Source organism: Marmota monax, unplaced genomic scaffold, assembly GCF_021218885.2.
Source record: "Marmota monax isolate L192 unplaced genomic scaffold, Marmota_monax_Labrador192_F-V1.1 WCK01_AAM20220418_F8-fsc00026, whole genome shotgun sequence".
Classification (NCBI taxonomy): domain Eukaryota; kingdom Metazoa; phylum Chordata; class Mammalia; order Rodentia; family Sciuridae; genus Marmota; species Marmota monax.
The window spans coordinates 544,043-569,106 of NW_026693108.1; the positions used below are offsets into that span (position 1 = coordinate 544,043).

A 25,064-nucleotide genomic window follows, 5' to 3' on the forward strand; every position below is an offset into this window, starting at 1 on the left:
AATGAACTCCCGCACCCAGCCTTAGGAAGGTCTTGTTATGCACCTTGAAATGGACTAAAACAGGGCCCTGTGGGGTTCCTGTGTCAGGCCTCCATCAGTGGGCACCTGACAACATACCAGAAGTCAGAATCTCAGCTTTTCAAACAGTATTGCACTCGCTCCATCCTCGGAGAACAGCAAGGCAATGTACAAACCATTTTAGAAATTAGCTGAGGTTTTATGCAAAGATTAGCTCAACACAAAAATCAAAACAGATTCTCAATAAATTTCAACTAATTATACCCTGATCATAACTGACCTTTATTGAAGAATGAACATTCTTATGATTCAAAATCAAATATTTTAAGAGTGATATACCTAATAGTGATTGACATGGAAGTGTTTTCATTTAAAATAGCTAAAAGGGCAGCCGTGGTGGTGCACACCTGTAATCCCAGCGACTTGGGAAACTGAGGCAAGAGAATCACAAGTTCAAAGCCAGCCTCAGCAACTTAGCTAGACCCCAAGCAACTTAGCTAGACCCTGCCTCAAAATAAAAAATAAAAAGTGTTGGAGATATGGCTCAGTGGTTAAGTGCCCCTGAGTTCAACACTTGGTACCCCCACCCCCCCCAAATATTTTTATTTATAAAATAAAACAGCAGGGTTGGGGGATATAGCTCAGTTGGTAGAGTGCTTGCCCTGCATGCACAAGGCCCTGGGTTCAATCCCCAGCACTATAAATAAATAAACAAACAAACAAACAAATAAATAGCTAAGAGGCATACAGACATCTATAAAATATTCATCTCACCTAGGAAACAAAAAGGGTAAAAGTAAGCTTCCAGACTCACTGCCAGAATTAAGATTTCAGCACAGACAGGTTTAATAACAAGTAGTTGACTAACAGATTGTAATTCTAAAGTTGCACAATAAAAATTTTCCTAATTTTTTTTTCTTTACAAAAAATAACGAACTGATGAATTAACAATAGAAATTAATAATAACTTCAGAAAAAAAGGCACATAGAGGCAAAACAGTGGAGGCACCTATGAGCCAGTGCCTCAGTCCTACTGTGCACAAGTGCAAGACAGTCATGCCAGGAACTTCCGCAACAACAGGAGCCTGTGCCAACAGGCAGACAGGAGGACACTGCTCCTTGCTGACGGCACTCCGGCTGACACCAGCGCACACTTCCTCCAGAGGTCGTCCCAGAGTTGCTCAACACCCAGCATGGTCAGAGACTGGACCGCCTCTCCGATCTTGGCACACATTTTGTAATTGCAGCTCTCCACAGCACAGGGGCCAGCAGAAGGCTGAGTGTGGTCACACTTAGTATAAGGAGGTACACCTGCAACACAGGTGAGCACAGCACATGTCACAGTGAGCTTTAAGGGGATCCCCACATGGGTGCGAGGCTGGGCAGAGTCACACCCAGCACTACAGGGACCTCTGCAAACCAAGCGCTCTCTATCTTTTCAGGGCACCTCAAGTAGAGCCACAGGTGAGGACATTGGACATGGGAAGAAAGACTCAAGGCACTGAGCCTCTGCTTACGTGAGGGTGAGCCCCACGGGCCACCTGAGTCACACCAACTTGCCCAATGTCCCTGGGACAGTTCCGTTTTTCTAGTACACTCTGAAGGAAGACTCCTGTGCTCCTCACACTCAGGGGACATCAGACGCTTGATTCTGACCTCACGGCAGCCTTCAGTGGGTCAAGTACAAGGCTTAGGCCTCTTGTGTGCTATTCCTGCGCATCCAGCAGCTCAGCCTCAAGGGCAGGATCCTGCTGCCCATTCCCAGACAGATCAGCAACGGTCAAAGGCAGCAGTTCAGGAAGTGCGACCTGGCAATTCACCTGAGACGCCACACGTGCTGGGGAGGAGGGACCCCGGAGATCCCCCAGCACAGACAGGAGCGTGGTGAAAGAGCTGCTGGCGCCTGAGGGACAGTAACCACTCACCTCCCGGGAGATGATGCCTGCTCTCCGCGCCCGGCTCCCCAGGACAAAGGAGAACTCGCTGACCTGGGCCAGCCCTGCAGAGATGATCCACTTCATGTACTGGCTGCTCTTTGGCAGGATGAGAGACAAGACCAGTGCTGCCAACACAAACTGCAAGAGCACAGCTCGTGTTACTAAGCCCAGTGAGATCTCACATTCAGCTGGCATGGTGGCATGTCTCTAATCCCAGAGACTGGGGAGGCTAAGGCAGGAGGACTGCAGTCTCAAAGCCAGCCTCAGCCCTGGTGAGGCCCTAAGCAACTTAGTGAGGCCCTGTCTCTAAAAACCAAAAAGGGCTGGGGATGGGGTTCAGTGGGTAAGTGCCTCTGGGTTCAATCCCCAGTAACAAAAAATAAAAAATTAAAACACAGAACCTAGATGGGAAGCATCAAAGGCTGCCACAGCCTCGAGTGGCCAAGCAGGGTGTACTAGAGGCTCTGTGGTCCCCAGAACACAGCAATGACACAAACTGCCGCAAGGCTAGGCAGCCCATGAAGGTGAAAGAGGATGCTCAGGTTTACTAGCAGAAAGTACACCTTTCCCCAAACCAAATCAACAGCATTTAAGGTTGAGTAGCGTCTAAGATGGAGATGCTTTGATTAAGAGAGGGGGCACCTCTCTCAGTGAGCAGCCCAGCAGCCCAGTGAGGCTGCTCTGCCACCATCTGATTCTGCACCCAACTTGCACAGGATGTTATGAAATATCAACAAGTGACCCAGAGAACAGATGCGGGAAGCCTGGTCAACTCCCAGCATTCACTTCTGAGTGCGTCTGCCTCTGTCAGAAGGGGCCTGGGGTCCTGCAGACCCATCCCCAGCGAGACCACGTCAGCAGAGCCTCACAGGAACTCGGATGGGTGCTCCCCACCTCACCCTCCAGCAACTCCCCCGTGTGAACCCCTCCATTTGGAGGCAGGCTCCAGGTCACCCTGGGTCTGTCCCAGCGGGCCTCCCAGGGAGTGAAGTACAGCAAGAAGTGTCAGTACCTTCATGACCACCACCGACAGGGTGAGGAACACCAGCACCGTGAGCTCGTACACCACGAAGGTGGGGAACACATGCAGCCCTGCGGGAGACAGCCCAGGTGAGCCCAGGGGAGCCCAGGGATGCCTGGGCCCAGCCAGCCCTTGACTCTCCCCTTGCTCCAGCAGGACAGAGCCACAACCTAAGTCCCCTGACCACCCTGGACCGAGCCCTCTCCCTCTCCCAGAGAGAGGGAGTAGGGTGACCACTCCACTTCCTGCCACACGGGGGGTGGGGTCCCTGCACGGGCCTTCCCAGACCTGGGTGTGTGGCCCTGCCTCTGCAAGTGGGCAGCCGGACCCAGGGGGGCCACAGTCCTGTGTCTACTGCCAGCCCCAGTCGGGCTGCCCCTGCTCGTCCCCTGAGGCCACACGGAGGTCTTCCTGACACCTCCCTGCTCCACACTCCTGCAGGGCTGCTGCTGTGCACTGCCTAGGGACGGCCAGAGGACAGGCGGCAGCAGGGAGTGAACTCCAGCTCCACCTGCGGGCAGCCCCACCGTCCCCCAAGGGGAGCACTGTACCCAAGACCTCGGGAGTCAAGACCCACAGCCCACCTGGGTCTCCTTGGAAGTGCATCGTGAAGGCCTCCTCCCTCCTGAAACCCAGAGATGCCTCCCCCACCACTGGGCTGCACTCTGCTGACTGCACACCCAGGCCCTTCTCGAGGGTGCCCTTCCCAGGGCCGGTCCTAAGCCTGTCCCCGGGGCCCTGTGTGCACTGGCTGCTCCCGCTCTGTAGGACCGGGATGGGCGCTGTGGTCTGCTTTCCCCCAGTGCCCCAGCTCTTCCCAGAGCCTGTCCACCCCCAGGATGCCTGGGCTCCTGCCTCTGGCCTGGTGAACACCCTGGCTTCTGCCTGGCTGCCGCCGGCTTCCCTGGCAGACCCTGTCCCATGCAGGCCCAGCTGTTGTGGACGCTGTCCAGGAGGCAACACCCCCTGGTTGGCACCCTGCCCTGCATTCGGCTCACGACATCAGCATGGCAGCTCTGGGGATCATGAGAAATTGGGACCCTGCCACTGGGTGTCACATCACTCTCGCTCGACAGGCAGGAAGGCAAGCAAGCCAGGCCACAACTTCCCATCTGGTGTCACTGACTCTCATGACAAACACCAAACACCATGTGTGCCACAGGGGACCCATGACTCTGCCCAGCCTGACCCTCCACTTCCTAACTACACCGCTCAGCCTCTCAGGCCCGGCGTCTTCCACGTGGGCTTGTGGGGTGGATGAATACCACCCTCAGGGTCGCTGCGCCAGCACCAAGGCCACAGACATCCAGGTGGGCAAGGGCCTTGGTGCTCAAGCCGGGTCCCCCCAGGAAGTGACAAGCAACCACGAGACACCTCTCCGTCCCACCAAAACCTGCAGGGCCTGCTCCGGAACCCTCAGGGAGGTGGGTCAGGCAGGGGATGAAGTTATTGCTGAAAATCTCCTAAGAATGAGCGCCGAATCGTTGGCAGGAAGTGGCCGTGGCAGTGGAGCAGCAGGCCGGCAGCCCGCTCCAGAGTTTGGGTGGCCAGGTCTTCCTGCCTCGTGGGCCACGCGGTCTGCACTGCCCCAGGCCCCAGACTGAACGGAGTCTCACACTCCAGCTGGGGCCCTACCAGGGGTGTCTGGAGGTGAGGCCTGAGGACGTAACCAGGTGACCGAGGGGGGTCACTCACTAGGCTGTGGCCTTGGAAGAGGAAGAGAGGCAGGGGAGCCACATACGCCTTCATAGTAAACTTTCTGTCAAATAAAGCTTAGTTAACAGTTAAAAAAAAAAAGAGACAGAGAGAGACACTTAGAGAAAGAAAGAGACCTCTGTGGCTGGAGCAGCCCAGTCCAGGGGCTCTGTCAGGACAGCCCAAGCTGACCACCACAAGCACAGACGCACCCTGAGTCCCTCACAACGCGGGGGAGGCCAGGCAGGGCGCGGCACGCCCTGTCCAGGGACGGACCCAGGCTCCAGAGCCGGAGCTCCACACCCACGGGCCCTCTTCCCAGTGCCTTCGCAGCCTGGTCCATCTCCTCAGACCCTGCCCCGCGGAGGGGGAATGGCAGGGTCCACTGCACATGCCGAGCGGGTGTCACAGGTGGGCCCTGAGTACAGAAGCACAGGCGGGAGGGCCAAGGGAAAAGGACCACAGAGCCACCGTCGGGGCTCTCCATGGCCTCCCTGCTCTGGGCCCATTTCCCGGGAACCGAAGAGCGCCAGCTCCCCAACCCCACTGGCCAAAGATCTCCCTCCCCTCTGGTGAAAGGCTGGGCTCCTCTGCTTCTCCCTGGGACGGAAGTGGCTATGCCTGGCCCCTCACATGTCCACGTACAGCTCCAGGTCAGTTTCCACATCTCCCTGGGGCAGCAGGACCTACGGACCCACATAGACTGCACAAGTGTCTTGGACAATAATCACCAAAGGGAGAGAGGCCAGGGACATGGCAGGCCTTCTGCAGCCCAGGCAGCCCTGTCAGTTGAGCCACTTCTCCAAACCAGCCACTGGAGGTCCCAGAGCAACCCCCTGGACATGATGGGTTTAGTCTTAACAACTCACCTAGGGGAAGGCCCATAGAGTTCCTGGAATTTTCAGGGTGCTGGGGCGGTGAGCACAAAGCTCACCCCTGCAGGCTGCGTGGGGACAGCAGGAGATGGCCCTCCCAGACCTGTAACCACCACGGTACCTGCAGACAAGAAGATGTGCATGGGCACATCTTTCTGCCTGTCTCCCCCTTTCTTTTTGGTCTTAGTTGTAGTTGGACACAATACGTTCATGGTATTTGTTTTTATGTGGTGCTGAGGATCAAACCCAGGGCCTGACGCGTGCTAGACAAGCGCTCCACCTGAGCCCCAGCCAGCCTGTCGCCTCCCCCTTTCTACGTCCGATTTCCTTCAGGCTCTGGAGAGACTGCTCACACACCAACGCTCGTGGAAGTATCCGCAAGTGCTTAACAACAGTCACGACCAACAGCAGGCACGTTACCTATCGAGGCGAAGAAGACGATGGCCAGGAAGTCGCGGATGGGCTCAAGGTAGGCCATGACCTCCTCAGTGACCATGTGGCCTTGGGAAGAGACCAGAGCTCCGGCCAGGAAGCAGCCCAGCTCCATGGACACGTCCAGCAGCTCTGTGACCTAGGTGACAGAGGAGACAACGTCTGACGGGAACACAGCACCGACTGTTGGGACGTTCACATGCAGACACACCACCAGGTGCACAGTGAGGATGGCACTGCCCCGCACGGCAGCTCAGACACGGGCTTCCCGGCGCCTAACTAACACGGGTAGGGAAACTTCGCGCAGAAGCCGTGGGACTTCTGGACAAAAGAATTTTCAACATTTATTTTTAGCATTTGTGATTGCATTTCCTTTACCTGAAACAATGAACAGCCGGACTGTGACACTAGCAGATGGATTCCTGTCACCAACCTCCAACCACAGGAGAAGACAGACACCACTCACCAGGGCCCTGAAGAGGAGCGCCCACAGAGCTCGGAAGGATGCAGCAGCAGGTCGCCAGAGCAGGGTGCACCTGGCTACGAGACGGGAAGCTGGGACAGCCTTGGCGAGAGGCGCGGCGGGACTCCCGCACGGGAGCAGGCCCAGCAGACGGCCAAGCTGCAGGCACACACCTCCCCACAGCCCGACGGCCTGGCATAGCACCAATCAGACGTGTCAGGGCTAGACACCACACTGCCCCGTGTGATGACCACACAGAATCCTCTGGCCCACAGCCACCAGAGATGAGCACAGGAGGCAGATCCAGGCATGGTGGAAGCAGAAACGTGCTCACCACACAGGCACGCACAGCACACACAGCCACGAGGCGCACACACACACACAGCACACGAGCGCTCCCACACACACGCAGGCTCACGCTCTCAAACACGTGCCCACCACACAGCAGGACGCCCACAGCCACAATCCATGATGACGGTCACGGGTCGACACGCGTCATCCAGGGCAGGTGCATCAAGTCCCTGAGCAGCGCACACCCAGCACTGAGCTCTCAGAGGGCCATGGAGCTGGAGGACAACACAGAGCCTCTCATGACCTGCTAAAGAAAACACTCGACAACTAACGCTGGAGTGCAGCTCATCTATCAGCAAACCCACCAACACGAGTGTGCACAGGTAGGGCACGGCTGCAGAGTGGCCAGGGCAGGCATGAGGCACAGACACCTCCACACCACAGATGAGGCCAGCACACAGAGCAGACACAGCCACACTGGGCCACACGCACGTCCCCACAGATGTGGAGGAAAATCACAACTGCAGAGAGAAACAACCCAAAGACTTCAACAGGTGCCCACACAGCTCTGCCGTGCCTGAGCAGGTGCCCAGACAGCTCCCTGGCTCCCAGCTCCCGGGCACCCCAGCAGGTGCCCAGACACGCCAGCACCCCAGCAACTGTCTAAACGGCTCCCTGGTGCCCCAGCGGGTGCCAAAATGGCTCTCCAGCACCCCAGTGAGTGTCTGCATGGCTCCCTCATGCCCCAGCACGTGCCCGCACGGCTCCCCGGTGCCCCCAGCGGGTGCCTGCACGGCTCCCCAGTGCCCCAGCAGGTGCCCAATGGCTCTCCAGTGCCCCAGTGGGTGCCCGCATGGCTCCCTGGAACCCCAGCAGGTGTCTACTCGGCTCATTGGTGCCCAGTGGGTGTGCAACATCAGCAGTCCTGAGGACAACAGAGATGCAGGTGTCAGCAGAGGACAAAACCAGAGAAACAATGCCACGTGGGTAGGGACGCGGGATGGGCAGCTCCCACTGGGGGACACTGGTGGCAGTCACTCTGGGAAACCTGCAGTGATGGCGTCAGTTGTGCTCTGGGACCGACCAGCAGCTCCACCTCCAATCTGTGCTCATCCAGAAGAGAACCCTGCTGAACAGCACGCAGCTGGACTCACCGCAGCCCCAGTGGCACAAACCCCGCCCCGCAGCAGAGTGGCCGTGCACTCACCTAGTGCAGCCCGCGGGAAGCTCCCCCAGGACCCCTGGGCTGCACCTCAACACTGAGCACCTGGCGGCAGGAGCCCAGCAGGTGCTGTCCAGATGGCCAACGAAGGAAGAAAGCCAGCCAAGGGCAAGGCAGGACGAGAACCGTGAACCTGGATGTGGGCACCGGGAGGCAGCATGGAGGAGCCCAGAGCAGACAGCCTAGCGACAGGTTGAGAGGACAGAGCCCTGGATGCACAAGGCAGTGGAAAGCAGCCAGTCACAGCCACACGCGTGCTAGGCAGAGGCCCCATGGCGTGTGCCACGAAGCCTCCAGCACAGAGCGGCACCGCGAGCAGCTGCCAGCACACATGCGCTCGGTCCCCTCCCTGAATGACAGCACACAGTGCGCATGAGCAAGTGAAGCTGGCTCTCACCTGTGACCCTGAAGCATGCTGTGCTCACGGGAGGCTCTGAGGACGAGGGCAGTGCCGCAGCAGCACCTGAGCCTGCAGCGCAGACCCCGGGCGCCCTCCGCCACTCCTGGCTGCCCTGACCCTCCCTCATGTCCAAACCGTCGCTGCCCGCCTGCTACTTAAACACTCTGGGGCAGTATGCAGCCCAGCTCTCCGGCAAGCCCCAGGCTACACATAGCAGCAGCTGGTGGGCCAGACAGGGGCTCCTGGGAGCGGCCTGTCATTCACCCTAAAAGACATCAGGACAGTTTTTGGCTACTTCAAGTGAACCTGTCGTGGACACTCCTGCACCATTTCTAAGTGACTGGTCTTCTCTTCAGCAAGATGAACCCTGAGGCGGCAACTGGGTGACCTTGACAGTGCAAGTGCTGCCTTGCTGTCCCCGGTAGACCCAGGGAGCCCAAAGGAACCCTCCCACAACTCCCTCATAGTGAGGAGAAGCCTGGGCTGAAAGTGGCCTGCAGACCCTCCCCACTTGGGCCAGGAGATGAGACTGGCCTGCCTCATCATGCCACAAGGCTATTAGCTGCCCAGCTGCTCGGGTGCTGGCAGGGCTCAGGACAGCGGCCTGGCCAGACGTGCACAAGGCTTTTCGCAAGCTCAGAGGTGGCCAATGCAGCATGCACTGACCACACCTGCCAGGAGTGAGCATGGAACAAGCAGGTTCAGGCCCAGCACCGTGAACCACATGAAATAAAGACGTGCATTTTAGACATTTCAATCACAACTCAAATGAAACGGCCAACCACAGGCTTCTAGTGAGAGTCCGCGGGCCCCAAGGACACGGCTGGGGTGAGAGTTACCGTCAGCATTAGGAAGATGAAGGCAGACACGCCCAGGACGAGAACCTCCTTGTTCCCTTTGCTCTCCACGTGCAGCTTCCGGCAGAAGGGTCCTATGAGGTACGTCTTTAGGAGGAGACACAGCAGACAGACTGCAGCCAGGGAGAAGAGGGTCTGGCCAGCCAGGAGCAGCGTGCGCAGCACTCCCACGACCACGCTGGAAGGGAAAGAGCACGTTACTGCACCCACACCCAGGGGACGTCTGCCATCTCTCCTCCTGTGGCACGTCACAGAATAAATGACCAAGTCACACACACAACCAAGGACTAAAATGAACCTGCGACCTGTACGAATGTGCGTCAGATCCAAGTCAGACGTGGGCAGTTTGCAGTCAGCACTGGGACACTCGAGTCTCCCAGGTGTGAGGACCCCGGAGGGATGACGACCCTCCTCCCAGCAGTCAGCGCCCAGGCTCTCAGCAGGCGGCCCGTGACCCCCAGGAGAGCACTGGTGACCTCCAGCAGCACGTCCCAGTGCCCAGTCATACTCCTGAAGCTGACACCTAACACCCGGGTGCAGGACAGGGAGTCCTTACCAAGTGCTTCAGAGACAGTGGGGGCCTGTGGTCACTGACACTTAGCCCAGAGCTTCCACAGAAAGCCACCAGGGGACAGTGGCAGGGTTCAGACCTCACTGTTGCTAGTCAGGACAAGCCTCCTCCAGGCCTGCTCAGAGAGGAGACCGTCCCATCACAAGAAAGGGCCTGTCCCTGCAGTCCAGCTGGCACCAGCACTGGACGCCAGGCTCAGACTGCTGCACAGTGACCTGGGAGGCCAGAAAAGAGCTGGGCTCGAAGCAGGAAAGACAACAGAGACCACTCTGTGAGCCCAGGGAGCCCTCTGCAGGGCTGCCCCAAGGGCTGCTCCACTGCCCCAGTCCTGACCAATCTTCCCCACCACCAGCCTGGCTGGGACCCGCCCTGGGCAATGCTCTCAATGCTCCAAGACCCTGTCCCGACCCATGGCTCTGCACAAGAACCAGCTCCCCGCACAGGAAGCCACCCTCTTCACCAGCCTGCCTCCCCTCGGCCTGCCAGCCACACAGGGCCCCCAGGCGCAGCCTATGCGCCAGGCCCCTCCATGGATGCCACCCAAGCCCTCCTCTCCGGCTGGCCAGCTTAGTTCTCAGGCCTCCGTCACAGGCTGGCTGGTGTAGGTCTCAGGAGGGTGCCGCTCTCACAACATTGCCACCCCACCTCAGTCCTCTGCAGGACACTTGCCGGGGGTGGCTGACCCCGGGACATCCATTCACCCTCCCTCCAGACACGGGCACCTCCCTCCCTGAGCAGCATCTCTCTCCTTTCGCCCCCGCCCCACCATCTGTCTGACCGATGAGAAATGGGCAGAGCCAGCTGCAGTGCCCGGGTGGAGCACAGCCACAGCTCTGCGATGGCCATCCACGGGACTCAGCTCAGGCCGCCTCCTGATCGCCACGAGCCACCGTGAGCAGGAGGCCCAGTGCAGAGCCAGCCTGCGTGGCCCCAGCCTCTCCCAGGACACTCTGCTCAGAGCTGTGAGGACCGTGAGCTGCACACCAAGGGAAGCGGGAGCATCGCTCCTTCCCTTCCCCCGATGCACAGTGCTCTGGGAAGTGCCTCCCTCTGCTGGGGCCGGGCGGGTGCTCCCTCATGCAGGCGCACCCCAGTCCCACCCCAACACTGGGAGCTACTGCCAAATGGCATCACCCACCCTCTTTATTCTGCGATGCTGGGATGGAACTGGGGCACTCCACCGCTGAGCTATGTCCCAGCCTGTTCTACTAATGTTGAGACAGGGTCTCCCCAAGGCCCAGACGGCCTCCCCAGGAGCTGTGAGCAGGAGGGCCACCTAATGCTCTGGCTGCAGGCTGCAGGAAGGAAGTGCTGTCGGCTTCCAGGAGGGCACTGTCACAACTCCTGCCATCGGGTCCTCATACCTCGTCCCCACTCTCCTGTTAGCGCACAGGAGATCTTTATGACTAGATACACAACCCCCTTTCTTCCATGAGAGTATTAACGACTTTCCCCCATTCTAGTTATGGGAAATTCTTTTTTTTTTAAGATCATCTTTTTTAATATTGATTTTTGAGTTTTAGGTGGACACAATATCTTCATCTTTAGGTGGTGCTGAGGATCAAACCCAGCACCTCATGTGTGCAAGGTGAGCGCTCTACCACTGAGCCACAACCCCAGCCCAGGGGAAGTTCTTCTATTCTGAGTTCTGTTCTTTGTCTGTGAAATGTTTGGGCAGGGAGAGAGATTATCCTTTCCTTTAGGAAAGATCAAGATTAATTCTGAATAAAACTTCATAAGCAAAGTCTCTATCATTATAACTAATTTTATTTCTCTGATTTATTTTACTGTAGAATTTCCATGATTATTAAAACGGGAAGAGAGATTTTCCTAAAGAAAAGTTTATATGGTAGACCAAAATATTACCCTAGGTTTTCCTATTCTACTAGTGGAATCCCAATGGATCAAACCAGAAGTCAGTCACAGACAACAGGAAATCAAACACTCTGAACATCCATGAACCAAGGGGGAAACCCGAAGGAAATCTTAAAAACTCACTTATTGAATGAAAATAAGAATATGACACATCAACACAAGTACGATGCAGCCCCACAGTGCTGAGAGGGAGCCTAACTATCTGCAGAGCCAAATAAAGCCAAAGCCAACAGAAAGGAAGTAACACGTCAAACAGGCTGTGGCTGAAGGCCCACAGCAGGGAGGACTCCAAGCTGACCAGTGAAGGTGACCCAGGGGACCCGCACATTCCTCAGGGCTGCAGTGCCCCTCAGTGACAGCAGGGGGCACCCTGTAGCGGCTGGGCAGACTGTCTCCGGAGAAGTCCAAAGAAGCGGGGCTCCCAGCAGACGAGTGGACACTGGTTCTGTACAACGTTTTCCAGAAAACACAAGAGGAAGGGACATTTCCCAAATCATCTTATGAACCTAAGATGACTCTCCATGCTGAAACCACAGAGGGTGCATAACAGGAACTCCCCAGTCTCTGACTCAGATCCCCAAGGCCTCAGGACACCAACCAAGGGTTCACACAAAGAAAAAGCTAAGACACGTCATGACCAAGTGGGTTCCTTCCAAGACGGTTCAACTCTTGAAAAGCAGAAGAGCCCACCATGTCACTCAACAAGGAAGTCACACCACCACACCAGTGGGGCCAAGGAGAGGCCTCTGACAGAGCCCCACGCCATTCACGACACTCTTGGGAAACCTGTCCACCTTGAGAAAGGGCTTCTACAGCCCACGCCAGCTCCACCCAGCGGGCAAACGGCTGGCTGCCCGGAGGCCGGGAACGCGGAGGCCAGGTCCCAGGCAGCAGTCAGAGCACAGAGGCAGAGAGGCGGGGGGCAAGCCTGCGGCAGGTCCCACAGCTCAAACTGGCTCCCCGCAGAGGGACGCCCCGCTGTTACCAGGCCCAACGAGGCACAGCTGCTCAGACACATGAATGGCAGCACACTGGCCAAGGCCAGGCAGTGTGTGTCCACCCCGGGCAATGCCCTTGCCTCAGTGGCTCCCACTCCCTCCAGCTGGACTTTCTCTGCTGGTGCTCCTGCTGGGAATCCAGGCACAGCACAACCTGCAGCCTCCTGGCCTAGCTCACCCCAGGTGGTGAGCCAGGAAAACGCAGTCAGGAAGGCAGGGTTCCACTGGGGATGATGGTGACAACCGAGGCCACACGTCACGTGTGCACACGCGTGTTGCTCACCGTGTGCCCCCACGACCCTGAGGTAGGGACCCCACACTGCCACCATGAGCCAGGGACCCAGCGGAGGACAGTGAGGAAATACTGCTCACATCCCACAGCCAAGGAGCGATGGAGTCACTGCAGCCTGCGTGGGCCAGTCTGAATGACAGCTCAAACGCTACTGTGGGAAAGGCACGTGGAAGCAATCGTAAAAACAAACGTTGGAGCCAGAAAAGCAAAGTGTGCACAGACATTTACCTGAAGGACATTTACCTGGAGGACGGGGCTGCTCCCGCCTGTATGAGCGCCGGCATGACAGCGATGAACAGCCCCAGCTGCACGTCCTGCATCACCAGCATGCCCAGCAGCAGGGTGCTGTAGTCAACGTCACCTGCTGGAGAAAACGGCACTCCAACACTGGCCGCGACGGCACGCGGCCCCATCGGCACGCAGCCTCAGCACACTTGCACAGCACTTTAAACCAGTTTGTCTGTTGGTTGATACCAAGGCTTGAACTCAAGGCCCTTTACCCGAGCCCTATCCCCAGCCCTTTTGAGTTTTTATTTTGTGACAGGGTCTTGCTAAGTCGCTTGGGGCCTGAGTTGTGGAGGCTGTCCTGAACTTTCGATCCGCCTGCCTCCGCCTCCTTAGCAGCTGGGATTATACGTGTACACCACCAGGGCCAGCTTTGGGACAGCTTTGATAATCAAAAACAGGGGGCTCCTGGAAGCCAAGCTCACCAGGGCAGACCTGCACTCCCAGCTACTCTGGGCTGCGGCTGGAGAGCACTGGCGCCCGGAGCTCCAGGCCAGCCTGGGTCCCAGAGCGAGGCACTGACTCCAAATATGAGATTTTAATATTTAAAACACTTCAGTACTTGATTTCCAAGAGATGTGGTGTCACATTTTTTTTTCTTTTCTTTTCTTCTCTTTCCTTTTTCTTTCTTTCTTGTCATTTTTTTGAGACAAGGTTTTGCTGTGTTGCCCAGGCTGGCCTCAAACTCCCGGGCTAGAGCAATCCTCCTGACTCAGCCTCCTGCAAGCAACACGATACTATAAAAACTTTCTGTATGGACAATCACCAGATATTTCCTTTCTATAACTTACTTGTTATTTACATAAATACAGACAAACATCACCACAAAAAGAAGCCTCGGCAAAGATAATGATGGCAGGTGACCCCATGTCTGTGTCCTGGACACACAGGACGCCCGCGCTCTCCCCAGCCTGAGGGCCACACAGACCTGTGTCTGTGTCCTGACACACTGGATGCCCGCGCCCTCCCCAGCCTGAGGGCCATGAAGCCCTGTGCCTGTGTCCTGGACACACAGGACACCAGCGCCCTCCCCAGCCTGAGGGCCGTGCAGACCTGTGTCTGTGTCCTGGACACACTGGACGCCCGCGCCCTCCCCAGCCTGAGGGCCATGAAGCCCTGTGTCTGTGTCCTGGACACACAGGACACCAGCGCCCTCCCCAGCCTGAGGGCCGTGCAGACCTGTGTCTGTGTCCTGGACACATAGGACACCAGCGCCCTCCCCAGCCTGAGGGCCGTGCAGACCTGTGTCTGCATCCTGGACATACAGGACGCCCGCGCCCTCCCCAGCCTGAGGGCCGTGAAGCCCTGTGTCTGTGTCCTGGACACACTGGACGCCCACGCACCCCACCCCCGGCCTGAGGGCTGCGCAGGCCCCGTCTGGCCAGGAGCCTGCCACATGAACTCCAGGCCTCCCTCCCCTGGCAGGATGCCCACAGGTGGGCTTGCCCTGGTCCTGACACAGGTGACGAGGCCACTGCACACTGCTCGTGGCCCACCTGCAGTGGGTGCCTTCACTGTGAAACACTGGACAGGAAGAGACACCTAGCACTGCGTGATGAGTAGCAGGCACTGTCCACTCCTGGGCACCAGCAATGCCATGGCCACAGGCCACCTCCCTAAGAGCCACTGCACCCAGACGCCTGCGCGGGCTTCCGGGGCGTGCTGAGCATGGCCCAGGCTTCACAAGGGCCCAGTGCCCAAGGCTGGGCTCCGCCCGCACCTGCTGGCCTCACCCCTTCTGCAACCTTCCAAGGACAGGAAGCCACTGGACTGCCTGGGGCAGCACCCAGTGCCCAGCCCACTCTCACTCTCTTGCTCCCACAGAGGACACTTCGTTGGCCATCCCTGTGCACTATGAGAGTCTCCCAGGAAACGTACCTGGGAAAGAAATTTTCTGTTCCAAAACGGCTCTCCACACCCAGCCAGGAGTTTGTTTTGTGTTTGGGGGTTTTTCTTAGAGCCACAGTAAAACCATGGACAGGAAGGTGGTCGGAGGGGCCGCTCTTGTGGGTGCGCGGTGGAGAGGGAGGTGGACATGCTGAAGGACTGGATTTGGACAGGAAGGTGTGACGGAGGTGCTCGGAGGTGCCCCTGCAGGGCTATTAGAAAAGGTAGTTTTAAGAAAGAAGCTTTGATTTACAGTAGCAGCAGAAAGCTCAAGAAACCTACAGTAAATCTCTCGAGATCTGGGTGACCTTTCCCGGGAAAGCCACAGTGTCGTTGAAGGCTTAACAGGCCAGGCCCCGCCCGTGATGCAGAGGCTCACCATACAAAGGCGGTGCTCAAACTCACAGTTCAAGTCGCAGGGTTTTTCATGGAACTGACCCCATCACATATTCAAAGAGCAGAAGGCCAGATCAGCCTGTGTGAAGAGCACCTGCAGGGGTCCGCGGGCGGCAGCGTGTCCCAGCGTCTGCACAGCAGACGGCTGAGAAGCAAGAGGAGGCGGGTGAATGAGAGGCGACGACGAGAGTCCTCGTGTGGAGAAGAGTGAGACTGGAGTCCTGCCCTGGATTACACCCCCACACGTTATGTATCAAACACCTGCACTGAAGAGCAGAGTGTCCGGTCTGTTAGGAGGAAACGTGGCGGAGAGTGAATTTGTTAAAACACAAAACAGATCCACAGAGAAGACACGATGTGCGTGGACCAGCAGGCTCTGCGACCTCCGTCAGGAGGCACTGCAGCCACAGGCTGGGTCTCTCTACATGATAAAGGATTGATCTCCAGAACGCATTCTGCACATCCAGACAGAAAGGTGACCTCTAGGAAACTCAGCAAGCGTCTCCTACAGGGTGCCAAGCCCGCGTGGGCCCCAGGAGGGGGACCAAAGCCCCTGTGGTGTATGCACACATCCCTCAGCTGGCAAAGGCTTCTGAGTGGGTGTCCAGCGCCCCAGTGAGAGCGAGTCCCGAGAGAGCAAGTCCCCAAGAGAGCAAGTCCCAGGCATGCCCAGGTGTCCTCGTGGAAGTCTCAGGGGGCCAACCGGCTCCATCACACCCTGCCACCTAACCGTGCCACAGGGGCACCTCCGACCACCTCCGTCACACCTTCCTGTCCAAATCCAGTCCTTCAGCATGTCCACCTCCCTCCTCTCCACCGCGCACCCACAAGAGCGGCCCCTCCAACCACCTTCCTGTCCATGGTTTTACTGTGGCTCTAAGAAAAACCCCCAAACACAAAACAAACTCCTGGCTGGGTGTGGTGGCACATGCCTCTGATCCCAGCAACTCAGGGGGCTAGCTAGGAAGATCACAAGTTCAAGGCCAGTCTCAGCAACTTAGCAATGCTCTAAGCTAGGTGACTTAGTAATTAGGAAGACCCTGTCTCAAAGTGAAAAATAAAAAGGGCTGGTGATGTGGTCCATGGTTGAGCGCCCCTGGGTTCAATCCCTGGTACCAAAAAAACAAAACGAAACAAAAGACTTCCTTCCTAAAAGTTAGTGTGGCACCTGAGGAAGCTCTCCGCTCCACCCTGGGAGCCGTCCCACACTGTCTGCGCTGCAGGACTGAGGGCAGCTGACCCTAACCCTAACCCTGACCCTAACCCTAACCGAGGCTGTCTTTCCAGACACCCCTGCATGCCCAGGCTCCAGCAGCCTCTCTGCTGGCTCCCGTGACCGACCCTTCCCAGCACTCGGAGGTATTTCCACCGTCGTCTGCCACAGTGTCTGGAGACGGACCTGGCGCGTGCTGGCTTCCACACACCTGCCTTGCTGACAGGGGCCGGCTGCCCTGGGCAGTCACAGCTCTGCTGTCCTCACAGCGAGCTCACTTTCCTGTTGTTTGGGGACATGCTCTGAGTTGCTGCCACGCTGCGGCCTTCCTACCGTGCAGACGGGAGCTGCCGCCAGTCTGCGGGCACCGACCTCCCCACTGTCTCCCGTGCTGCCTCGGATCTCGCTAAGCAAAGGCAGTTCCTTCACTCACGTTTCCAGTGTTACAAGCCCGTCTGTCCTTGCCTTTACCAGGCTGTGTTGTGGACGACGGTCACACTGGGACCAGCCCCGGAGTCTCCCGTGGGTGAGGACGGGCATGCTGCGACCCTGAGTCCTCACCCTGCGTCTCCCAGGCTCTCGCAGGGAGTGAGCGCACTCTCTCCCTCGTCTCTCCCAGCCACAGGCTCTCCCCTCAGGAGCTGGGTGCACACTGGGTGCACGGCCCTGGTCTCTGCCAACGTCCTCGCCCCAGCCCCTCGGTCCCTGCTCCCCCGTCATGGAGGGGGTCTCATGGTTTTTTATTGTAAATGTGAGGAAAATATCTCACAAAAACAACTTGGAGAAGACGTTTATTTTGTCTCATAGTTTCAGAGATCTCAGTCCATGATCAGCTGACGCCTCTGCCTACAGGGTGCCAAGGTCTGAGGAGAGGCAGAAGATCATGGCGCCGAAGGACCTGGCTGCGGCCCCTGCTCAGCTCATGGAAGCCGGGGTGTGTTTGAGTGTGTGTGTGTGTGCACACACGTGTGCGTACCAGGGACAGGCTGCACCATCATCCAAGGGCACACCCCTTGACCTTCGCTCTGCAGCCACGCCCACCTGCCTGCAGTCAGGTCCTAGTCCCTTCCAACCATCAACTGGTCATGTGTGACATGCTCTGAGAGGTCACAGCTCTGTGATCTGCTTGGTCCACCTCTGAACATTCCTATGTGGTCAACATGAGTTTTGGGGGGGTTACCACATATCCAGACCATAACAGGGCTGTCCTAAGAATGCAGCCCCTCCAGCAGGGGCAGCTGGTCGAGTCCCCATGGAGGGGCTGCCCCGTGGCCTGAGGTCATGGCATCTCAGCAGCAGGAACCCCCGCAGGCCTCAAGGAGAGCCGGCTGGGGGTGCCCAGGCCCAGCACAGAGGTCAGTCCTCTTTTTTTTAACTTTCTTTTTCGTTTCTGACAGACCTTTACTCTATTGGTTTGTTTATGTGTGGTGCTGAGAATCGAGCTCAGGACCTCAGACGTGCAAGGCCAGTGCTCCACCGCTGCGCCCAGCCGCGCCCCGGAAGTTCCCAGTTCCCGTTCCCTTCTGGTCCTGTGCTCTGGCTCTGGGTGAATTCACCAAGACACTCTGGCCTTATACTTACCGACTTACAAAGCAGGAGCAAAGCAGTCCCTGTTTACTTCATGGGCGAGTAGCTGGAAAAACTGGCCGGGCTGCCGGGGGGGGGGAAGAGGACGGAGGCAGAGCCTGTGTGGGGCCCTGGTGCTGGTCCTCTCACCAGTCCACAGGGAGCTCGATGCCAGCACTCCACATGCACAGAAGAAACCAAACCACACGGGAACTCACAGCCCCTCACCACCAAAGCCCCAGGTTTGCTCACGAGTGTCAAACCCTAATCCGTGCCCAGGACACTTCACAGCTGAAGCGGCCGGCATTGACCTCGTTGGCCCATGGAGCCCTAGGACGTTCTGCAGGAGACTGGGTTGCAAGTCAGGGCAGCTTCGCTCAGGCCCTTAGGCTACCCAATCTGCAAGCACGGGAGGGCACCGTTCTCAGTCCAGGGGGGAGACCCAGGCCAGCCCTGGGCAGAACAGGAGCCTGAGCATGCGCTGCCCAGACAGTCCTGAGGAAGAGGAGGCTCACAGCTTCGACAATGAGCCCGTGATCCAAATCCACACCAGCGCCAGCTACACGAGCCCCCTCACCTACCTTCTTTATCACTCCGGGCACTGCCTGCAAGGAACCTAGACACCAGGGGAGTGCTAGACAATGACAGGCAGGTGGCAATGAAGACACTCTGAGTGGGTTTGATCTGTAGGAGGTGTCCCCACAGCAGGCCAAAGGCCGTCATCAGCAGGGTCATGTAGCATGGTCCTTGTAAGGATATCTTCCACACCTGGAATAAAGCACATGCAAGTCACATGTGTCCTAGTGACAGCCACCCGAACTCGTGCACCCACTGGGGCTGACCTTTGGGGAAGCAGCTTTGAGGCCACAGCCGGCCACTCTGACCCCATACACAATCGACCCAGGATCACACACACAGGCAGGACAGCCGATCCTCAAGACCCTTGCAGGTTGGCTACAGGTCCTCCACCACACACCAACTCTCCAGTGCTCAAGTCCCTAAATAAAAGGCAAACTCTCTATAGAACCTACGTACTGTCAGGAGCTGCCCTGGACAGGAGCCATGTACACACCTTTAAGTCCTGAGTAAAGAGGTACTGAACTGGTATTGCACCTGCAATGCAACTAGACATCACCTCCACTGGGATAAGAAAGGTGCAGCTCAGGGAGCGGGGGTCACCCGATGGCGTTAAATTACACCCACCTGTTTGCTGAAATCCTACCCTTTTGCCCTTTTTTGGATATAATGTTTTATGTATTAGCTCCCCACATTAATAAAACCCACATTCAAGGAGAGCTCCTCTTTCTTGCCTGCCTTGCCCCCCCCCCAAGTTGGAGCCATGAGTGAGGAGGGGTCATTGAACTCAAAGAAAAAGGTACTTTCTGTGTCTGTGTCTTTTAGTCAGCCCAAATTCACTTGGAGTGACCCTGATTGATTTAATGGCATGTCCCCACAACATACATTCTGTAGACTGGGATTTGGGTGCTGGGATTGAACCGAGGGGCTCTACCACGAGCCGAATGTCCAGTGCTTTCTATTTTTTGAGAAAGGGCCTCACTAAGTTGCCAAGGCTGGCCTTGAACTTTCGATCCTCCTGCCTCAGCCTCCCGAGTCACTGGAATCACAGGTGTGTCTATGCTCAGCAGAAACCAGGTTGGACCCTCATGGGTTTGGATCTAGTTGAAGAGATGAGAAGGTGCTTATGAGTCCTGTAGGACAACAAACTAGAAACTGGTCTGCTCCCTCCAAGCACTGACCCTCTCCTCACTGCACGCACCCCATCGAACCAACCCGTCCTGCGCTCGGATCCCCACTGATGGGGCCCTGGCAGTGCTGGCACGTGTGCAGCAGCAGGGCTGAGGCTGGCTGGAGGCCCCACGTGGAGCCACCGCGCAGCTCTCCCTGGGAACTCTGCAGCACAGACGCTCCTCACCCCTCCCCAGTCATTCTTCAGAAGTCAGGGAGGTTGGGGTCTCCAACCACAGCCGAGCAAGCCCAGTGATGCGAGGTCTCCCCAGCACAGACCACCTCCCAGCCCAGCCTGCATTTCTCCTGTGTGCGCGTGCGTGCGTGCATGCGTGAGTGTGTGACAATGCAGCAGCTCTGAGGTGGGACACTTGCAGGTGGGGCGTGGCTGGGAGGGACCCCTGGAGGGGCCTTGGGGTCTCACTGATTCTCTCCTGCTCTCTGCCTCCTGAACTACAGCTCTCCTCCATCATGTCCTTCCACCACGATGCTCCGCTCGCTCAGGCCCACAACAGGGCAGCAGTGGAGCCGGCCAACCACGGACTGGACCTCAGAAACCGTGAGCCCCAAACAAACTTGCTCCTCAGACTGCTCTGGTCAGGACTTCTGGCCATGGCGATGGAAAGCTGACTAACGTGGAAGCCATCCAAAAAATGCAAACGCAGGCCACGGGCAGGGCTGCTGGAGGGCCTGCCACAGCGCAGGTGCACGGGAGCAAGACGGAGGAGGAGGAAGCCTAACTTCCACACCTGGAGACCCAGACCCACCCAGCGGGCAGCCCCTGGTGGACCAGTAAGAGGTAAAACCTGGGAACCGTCCAAGCCGAGCTCAAAGGGCGACTGTGAGGCAGGGTGACCACAAACGCTGGTGGCCAGGATGGGAAGGCTGCGCTGCCTGGGTCCTCGGAGGCCTCCGTAGCTGCTGCTTCAGGAGCGCCTGCAGCACTCGCTGGCGGGCAGAGCCACCTGCTGCGCCAAGTCCGTCCTCTCTCATGGAGAACACGGGGACTACCTGTGAAGGCAGCAGCAACCTTCTGCAGCTCGAGGCCACGGGAGGTTCCCGGCAATGAGAACCAGGGTCAAGGTGCCGTCCAGGCCTGGGGCTGACCATCCAGGCCTGGGGCTGCCCCCAGTGAGAGCAGCAAAGACTTGAGGATGGCAACAGCTGAGCTGCGGACGCCGTGGGAACAGGGTGAGAAGCACTGGCAGCCCAGCCTTGGCTCAGAGTGGGCACACGGGAGCCGGGCTTGGTCCAGCATCTTACACTCCATAGCGGTGCCCCAAGCCCAGCACCTCTACCAACAGCCTGCAGCCCCCCTCCCAGCCCAGCACGCCTACCAACAGCTACAGCCCCCCTCCCAGCCCAGCACGCCTACCAACAGCTACAGCCCCCCTCCCAGCCCAGCACGCCTACCAACAGCTACAGCCCCCCTCCCAGCCCAGCACGCCTACCAACAGCTACAGCCCCCCTCCCAGCCCAGCACGCCTACCAACAGCTACAGCCCCCCTCCCAGCCCAGCACGCCTACCAACAGCCTATAGTCCCCCTCCCCACCCACCCTGCATCCCAGCCCAGCACCTACCAACAGCCTATAGCCCCCCTCCCCTCCCACTCTGCATCCCAGCCCAGCACCTACCAACAGCCTGCAGCCCCCACCCACCCTGCATCCCAGCCAAGCGCCTACCAACAGCCTGCAGCCCCCACCCACCCACCCTGCATCCCAGCACAGCACCTACCAACAGCCTGCAGCCCCCACCCACCCACCCTGCATCCCAGCACAGCACCTACCAACAGCCTGCAGCCCCACCCACCCACCCTGCATCCCAGCCAAGCGCCTACCAACAGCCTATAGCCCCCCTCCCCACCCACCCTGCACACCAGCCCAGCACCTACCAACAGCCTGCAGCCCTCCTGCCAGCCCACCCCGCAGGCGATGAAAAGCACATGGTCGCCAGGCACCTGGCTTCATGCTGCTCCCAACTACCTGACCACCCCTGCCAACTGCCTGCGGTTGCTTCACCTGGAACACTATGTTAGAAAAATATGAGACAGGAAAATTTACGGGCAGAAGAAACTTTGATCTCCCAAATTTTTAGGAGACTGATATCCACAAGGTTTAGTTAGACTCATAATGTCCTTCTTCCGGGTAGCAGAAGCAGGACCCCCTGAAGCCAGAATTAGATAAGCAATCAGTACAGACAAGTAAATTGATCAGGTTGGATCAAGGAGGCCAGTTCTGAGTGCGTCTGGAAGTTGGAGACTGTCCCCTGAGGGACTGAAATGCCTTCAGAGCCCTTCCTCCACCCTGATCCAGAACCTGCCCCAGCTCCAACCTGTGGCCAAGGTCACCTGTCCCAGGAGCTGCCCCTCCCTACAGGGAGCTATAAGGCCTTTAGTTAAGGTGTCCAGGGCTGCTCCACCCTGCCCTTCCCCTCAGCCCACCTGGTTCCCACCTTTGGGCCTCCCACCGAGCATCCCTGGGCACTCCTGGCCTGGTCACGTAACAGGAGGGAGAGAGAGGAGGGGAGAGGGCAGCAGAGCAAAGGAAGCCCGGGACATGTGAGCAGGCAGGACACCTCGCTCCTGGGGACACCAGGACACCAGCTGTGGCCCCTCCCCTCCCAGGAGAGTCACCTAGACCCCTCTTAAGTAAGCCCTGCTTCATGGGCAGCCTCAGGGGCCTCTAGTGTTCTCCTTCCACACTGGGGAGCAGGACACTCTCCTATGACCGTCACTGTACCTGGCAGTATCACCTCCCCTCGCTGGCTCTCAGCTGCCCCTGGCCCTGGAGGCGCTGGTAAAGCCCCACAGCAGGCCCAGGAGCCCACCGTGCTGGAAGCCGAGGCCTCACGCTCCGAGCCACGCAAGATGACACCAGAGGCAGACGGCCACTCTGCTGATGCAGGGCACCCCAGAGACCCTTACCCATTGGCCTGCCCCACGCCCCCTCACAACACACTCCAGAAAACTCACAGGAGGAACGGCCACTTATAGGACCCAGGAAAGAGGTCAGCTTTCTTTAAACTCCGAGTTTGGAAATTAAACCAACAAGGGTTCTCAGGTTGGAAGCAGAGGAAGCCAGACAAGCCCCAGAAGGGAGCAGTGGGGAACGGGCGGTCCCGGAGCCTCGCCAGGAGGCAGGACTTACAGCGCGTGGGCTGGGAGCAGAGGGAGATGGGAGAGCCAGAAAGGGCCTAGGAACCAGGGGCCGCAGTAGCAGGTGGGAGACAGGTGTAAAGGCCCAGAACTCTGGAAAGCAAACAAGCCTCTAAAAGTTTACTTTTCCTTGGATAAAGGAGTGATGCTATGGCCACAGACAATTCAGGCAATGGAGGGGCATGGCGCCTGCCATCATGCCCCACCCTGCTCCCCACACATCTCTGCTCCCTTGGTGGCCACCATGTCCGAGCCCACCTTTATGACAGTCTTGTTGTGCAGCCCAGGCTGGCCTCAAAGTCGTACCCTCCAGGTGCGTGGGACCATGGGTGCATGCCACAACCCCAGGCTCATCTCTTCTTAAGGTCAGAGCTACAACAAAGTCTCTTCTTTGTTCTTGTGACAATGGGCATATAACCTTCCCAAGTCGTTATGCCACGGTGTGACTGGCCACCAGACTCAGGCTGAACCTGCAGTGCGAGGAGCTCAGACTCCGGGTGAACCTTCTAAATGTCTTCTGAGTGGCTCCTTCCTGTAAGGATGGCCTTAGGCCTTAGCCTAAGCAAGTCCATTTTAAAACTCCATTTTAAAATAAAACTGCAGTCTCACCAGGCAAGCCACAGAGCCCAGGTAAGAGAGTGAAGTCACATGTCATTTGTCATAACCCTGATAAGAGTCAAAAGTGTGATATCAGGGCAGAAACCACCAAACCACATGTCCTGACTCTAAGAATGAAAGTTGTCACTAAGAAACCTGGTAACAGCTGATAGGGACCCAAAGGATGCGCAGAAGCTCCAAGATTTAGTATGAATAATGGAACAAAAGGACATCCAGCCAGCTGACACTGACGCACACAGCCTGAGAGCCTGGTGAGCACCTGGACAGACAGCCCAGCTCTTCTCATCATCTGCCTGATCCTCTGCGTTGTCCTCACGGCTCTCAAACTCTACAGCAGCCTCCTGACCTGGTGAGAACAGCGACCTCTCCTAACACCCTCTCCTCACCAACCGTCAGCTCCACCCCAGGAGAAGCTATCGGTTCCTGGCCTGGGCGCTGTGTTCTGAGTAGACACCTGCTGGGTTTAAGACCTAAGACTCAAGACTTTAAATCTAGCACTTAAGCTCAGCCTGCAGAGGGACTGTCTGTGATAGGTCTGTCGTGACTAAGTGTGTTTGAAGTGCTTAGAGTTAACTAAGAATTGCTTGCTTTGAACTGATTATGTCTACTGCAGTGCCCAGCATTAAGGATTGTCATTCCCTGATTAAGAACCTATAGTGAAACTATATTGAGTGATTTTGAGTGAATAAAGCGTTGAAAATGGCAGATGTCGCACTTTGCCCATCGCAACACTTCCTCGGGTGGAGACCTGGGAAAAGGATCAGGTCGGAGGCTCTAGAGCTAATGGGAGACAGAGGGCAAGGGCAGTGGGTGGCGAGGTCCTCCCTCCTTACCCTGCACGGACAAGTGTGACTTTCTTTTGGATGCCTATGATGTTCACTGTATCCCCACCACCTTCAATGGCTTTTTTCATCCCAAAGCATCTGCTGAAAACCTGAGCGTCTTCACGGCCCGTGGTGGGACTCCCCCCCGAGGGAAGCACTGAGTACCCGTCTGCGGTGTTCCACCCCAAAGTCTGGCACCTTCTTGGAAGGGCCCACATATTAAGGTGGAACATTATTTCTTGACCTTAGCCACAGGAAAGTTAACTTCATTTATTAGATCTTAACTTTAACAAATGGAACATTTTTTATCTTTAGAAACTTATGCCCTAAAAATAGTATATCAGACTAAAATAACACGTTCTATCCTAAAAATATGAAATTCAACAGCCAAGTTGTCATTGAACACCGGACGTGACAAGCCACATGG

The 25,064-nt window shown here is 57.3% G+C and overlaps 1 protein-coding gene across 3 annotated transcripts in view; it reads right to left on the reverse strand.

Moving 5' to 3' along the window:
• Window positions 1-262: 262 nt before the first annotated feature.
• Window positions 263-25,064, reverse strand: part of Tmco3 (transmembrane and coiled-coil domains 3) — a 36,655-nt gene continuing 11,853 nt past the window's right edge. Inside the window, exons 7-13 of one of the 3 annotated variants that reach the window (XM_046454944.2) lie at window positions 18,876-19,062; window positions 13,191-13,308; window positions 9,194-9,389; window positions 5,967-6,117; window positions 2,968-3,047; window positions 1,944-2,093; window positions 263-1,329 (exon numbers count right to left, since the gene is read on the reverse strand). In XM_046454944.2, coding sequence (XP_046310900.1) covers window positions 1,216-1,329; window positions 1,944-2,093; window positions 2,968-3,047; window positions 5,967-6,117; window positions 9,194-9,389; window positions 13,191-13,308; window positions 18,876-19,062 — 996 coding nt within the window. In that variant the 3' untranslated portion in view covers window positions 263-1,215. Of the gene's footprint in view, window positions 1,330-1,943; window positions 2,094-2,967; window positions 3,048-3,079; window positions 5,668-5,966; window positions 6,118-9,193; window positions 9,390-13,190; window positions 13,312-18,875; window positions 19,063-25,064 lie in introns of those variants that run through there. The other 2 variants (XM_046454943.2, XM_046454945.2) reach the window with 2 other exon arrangements.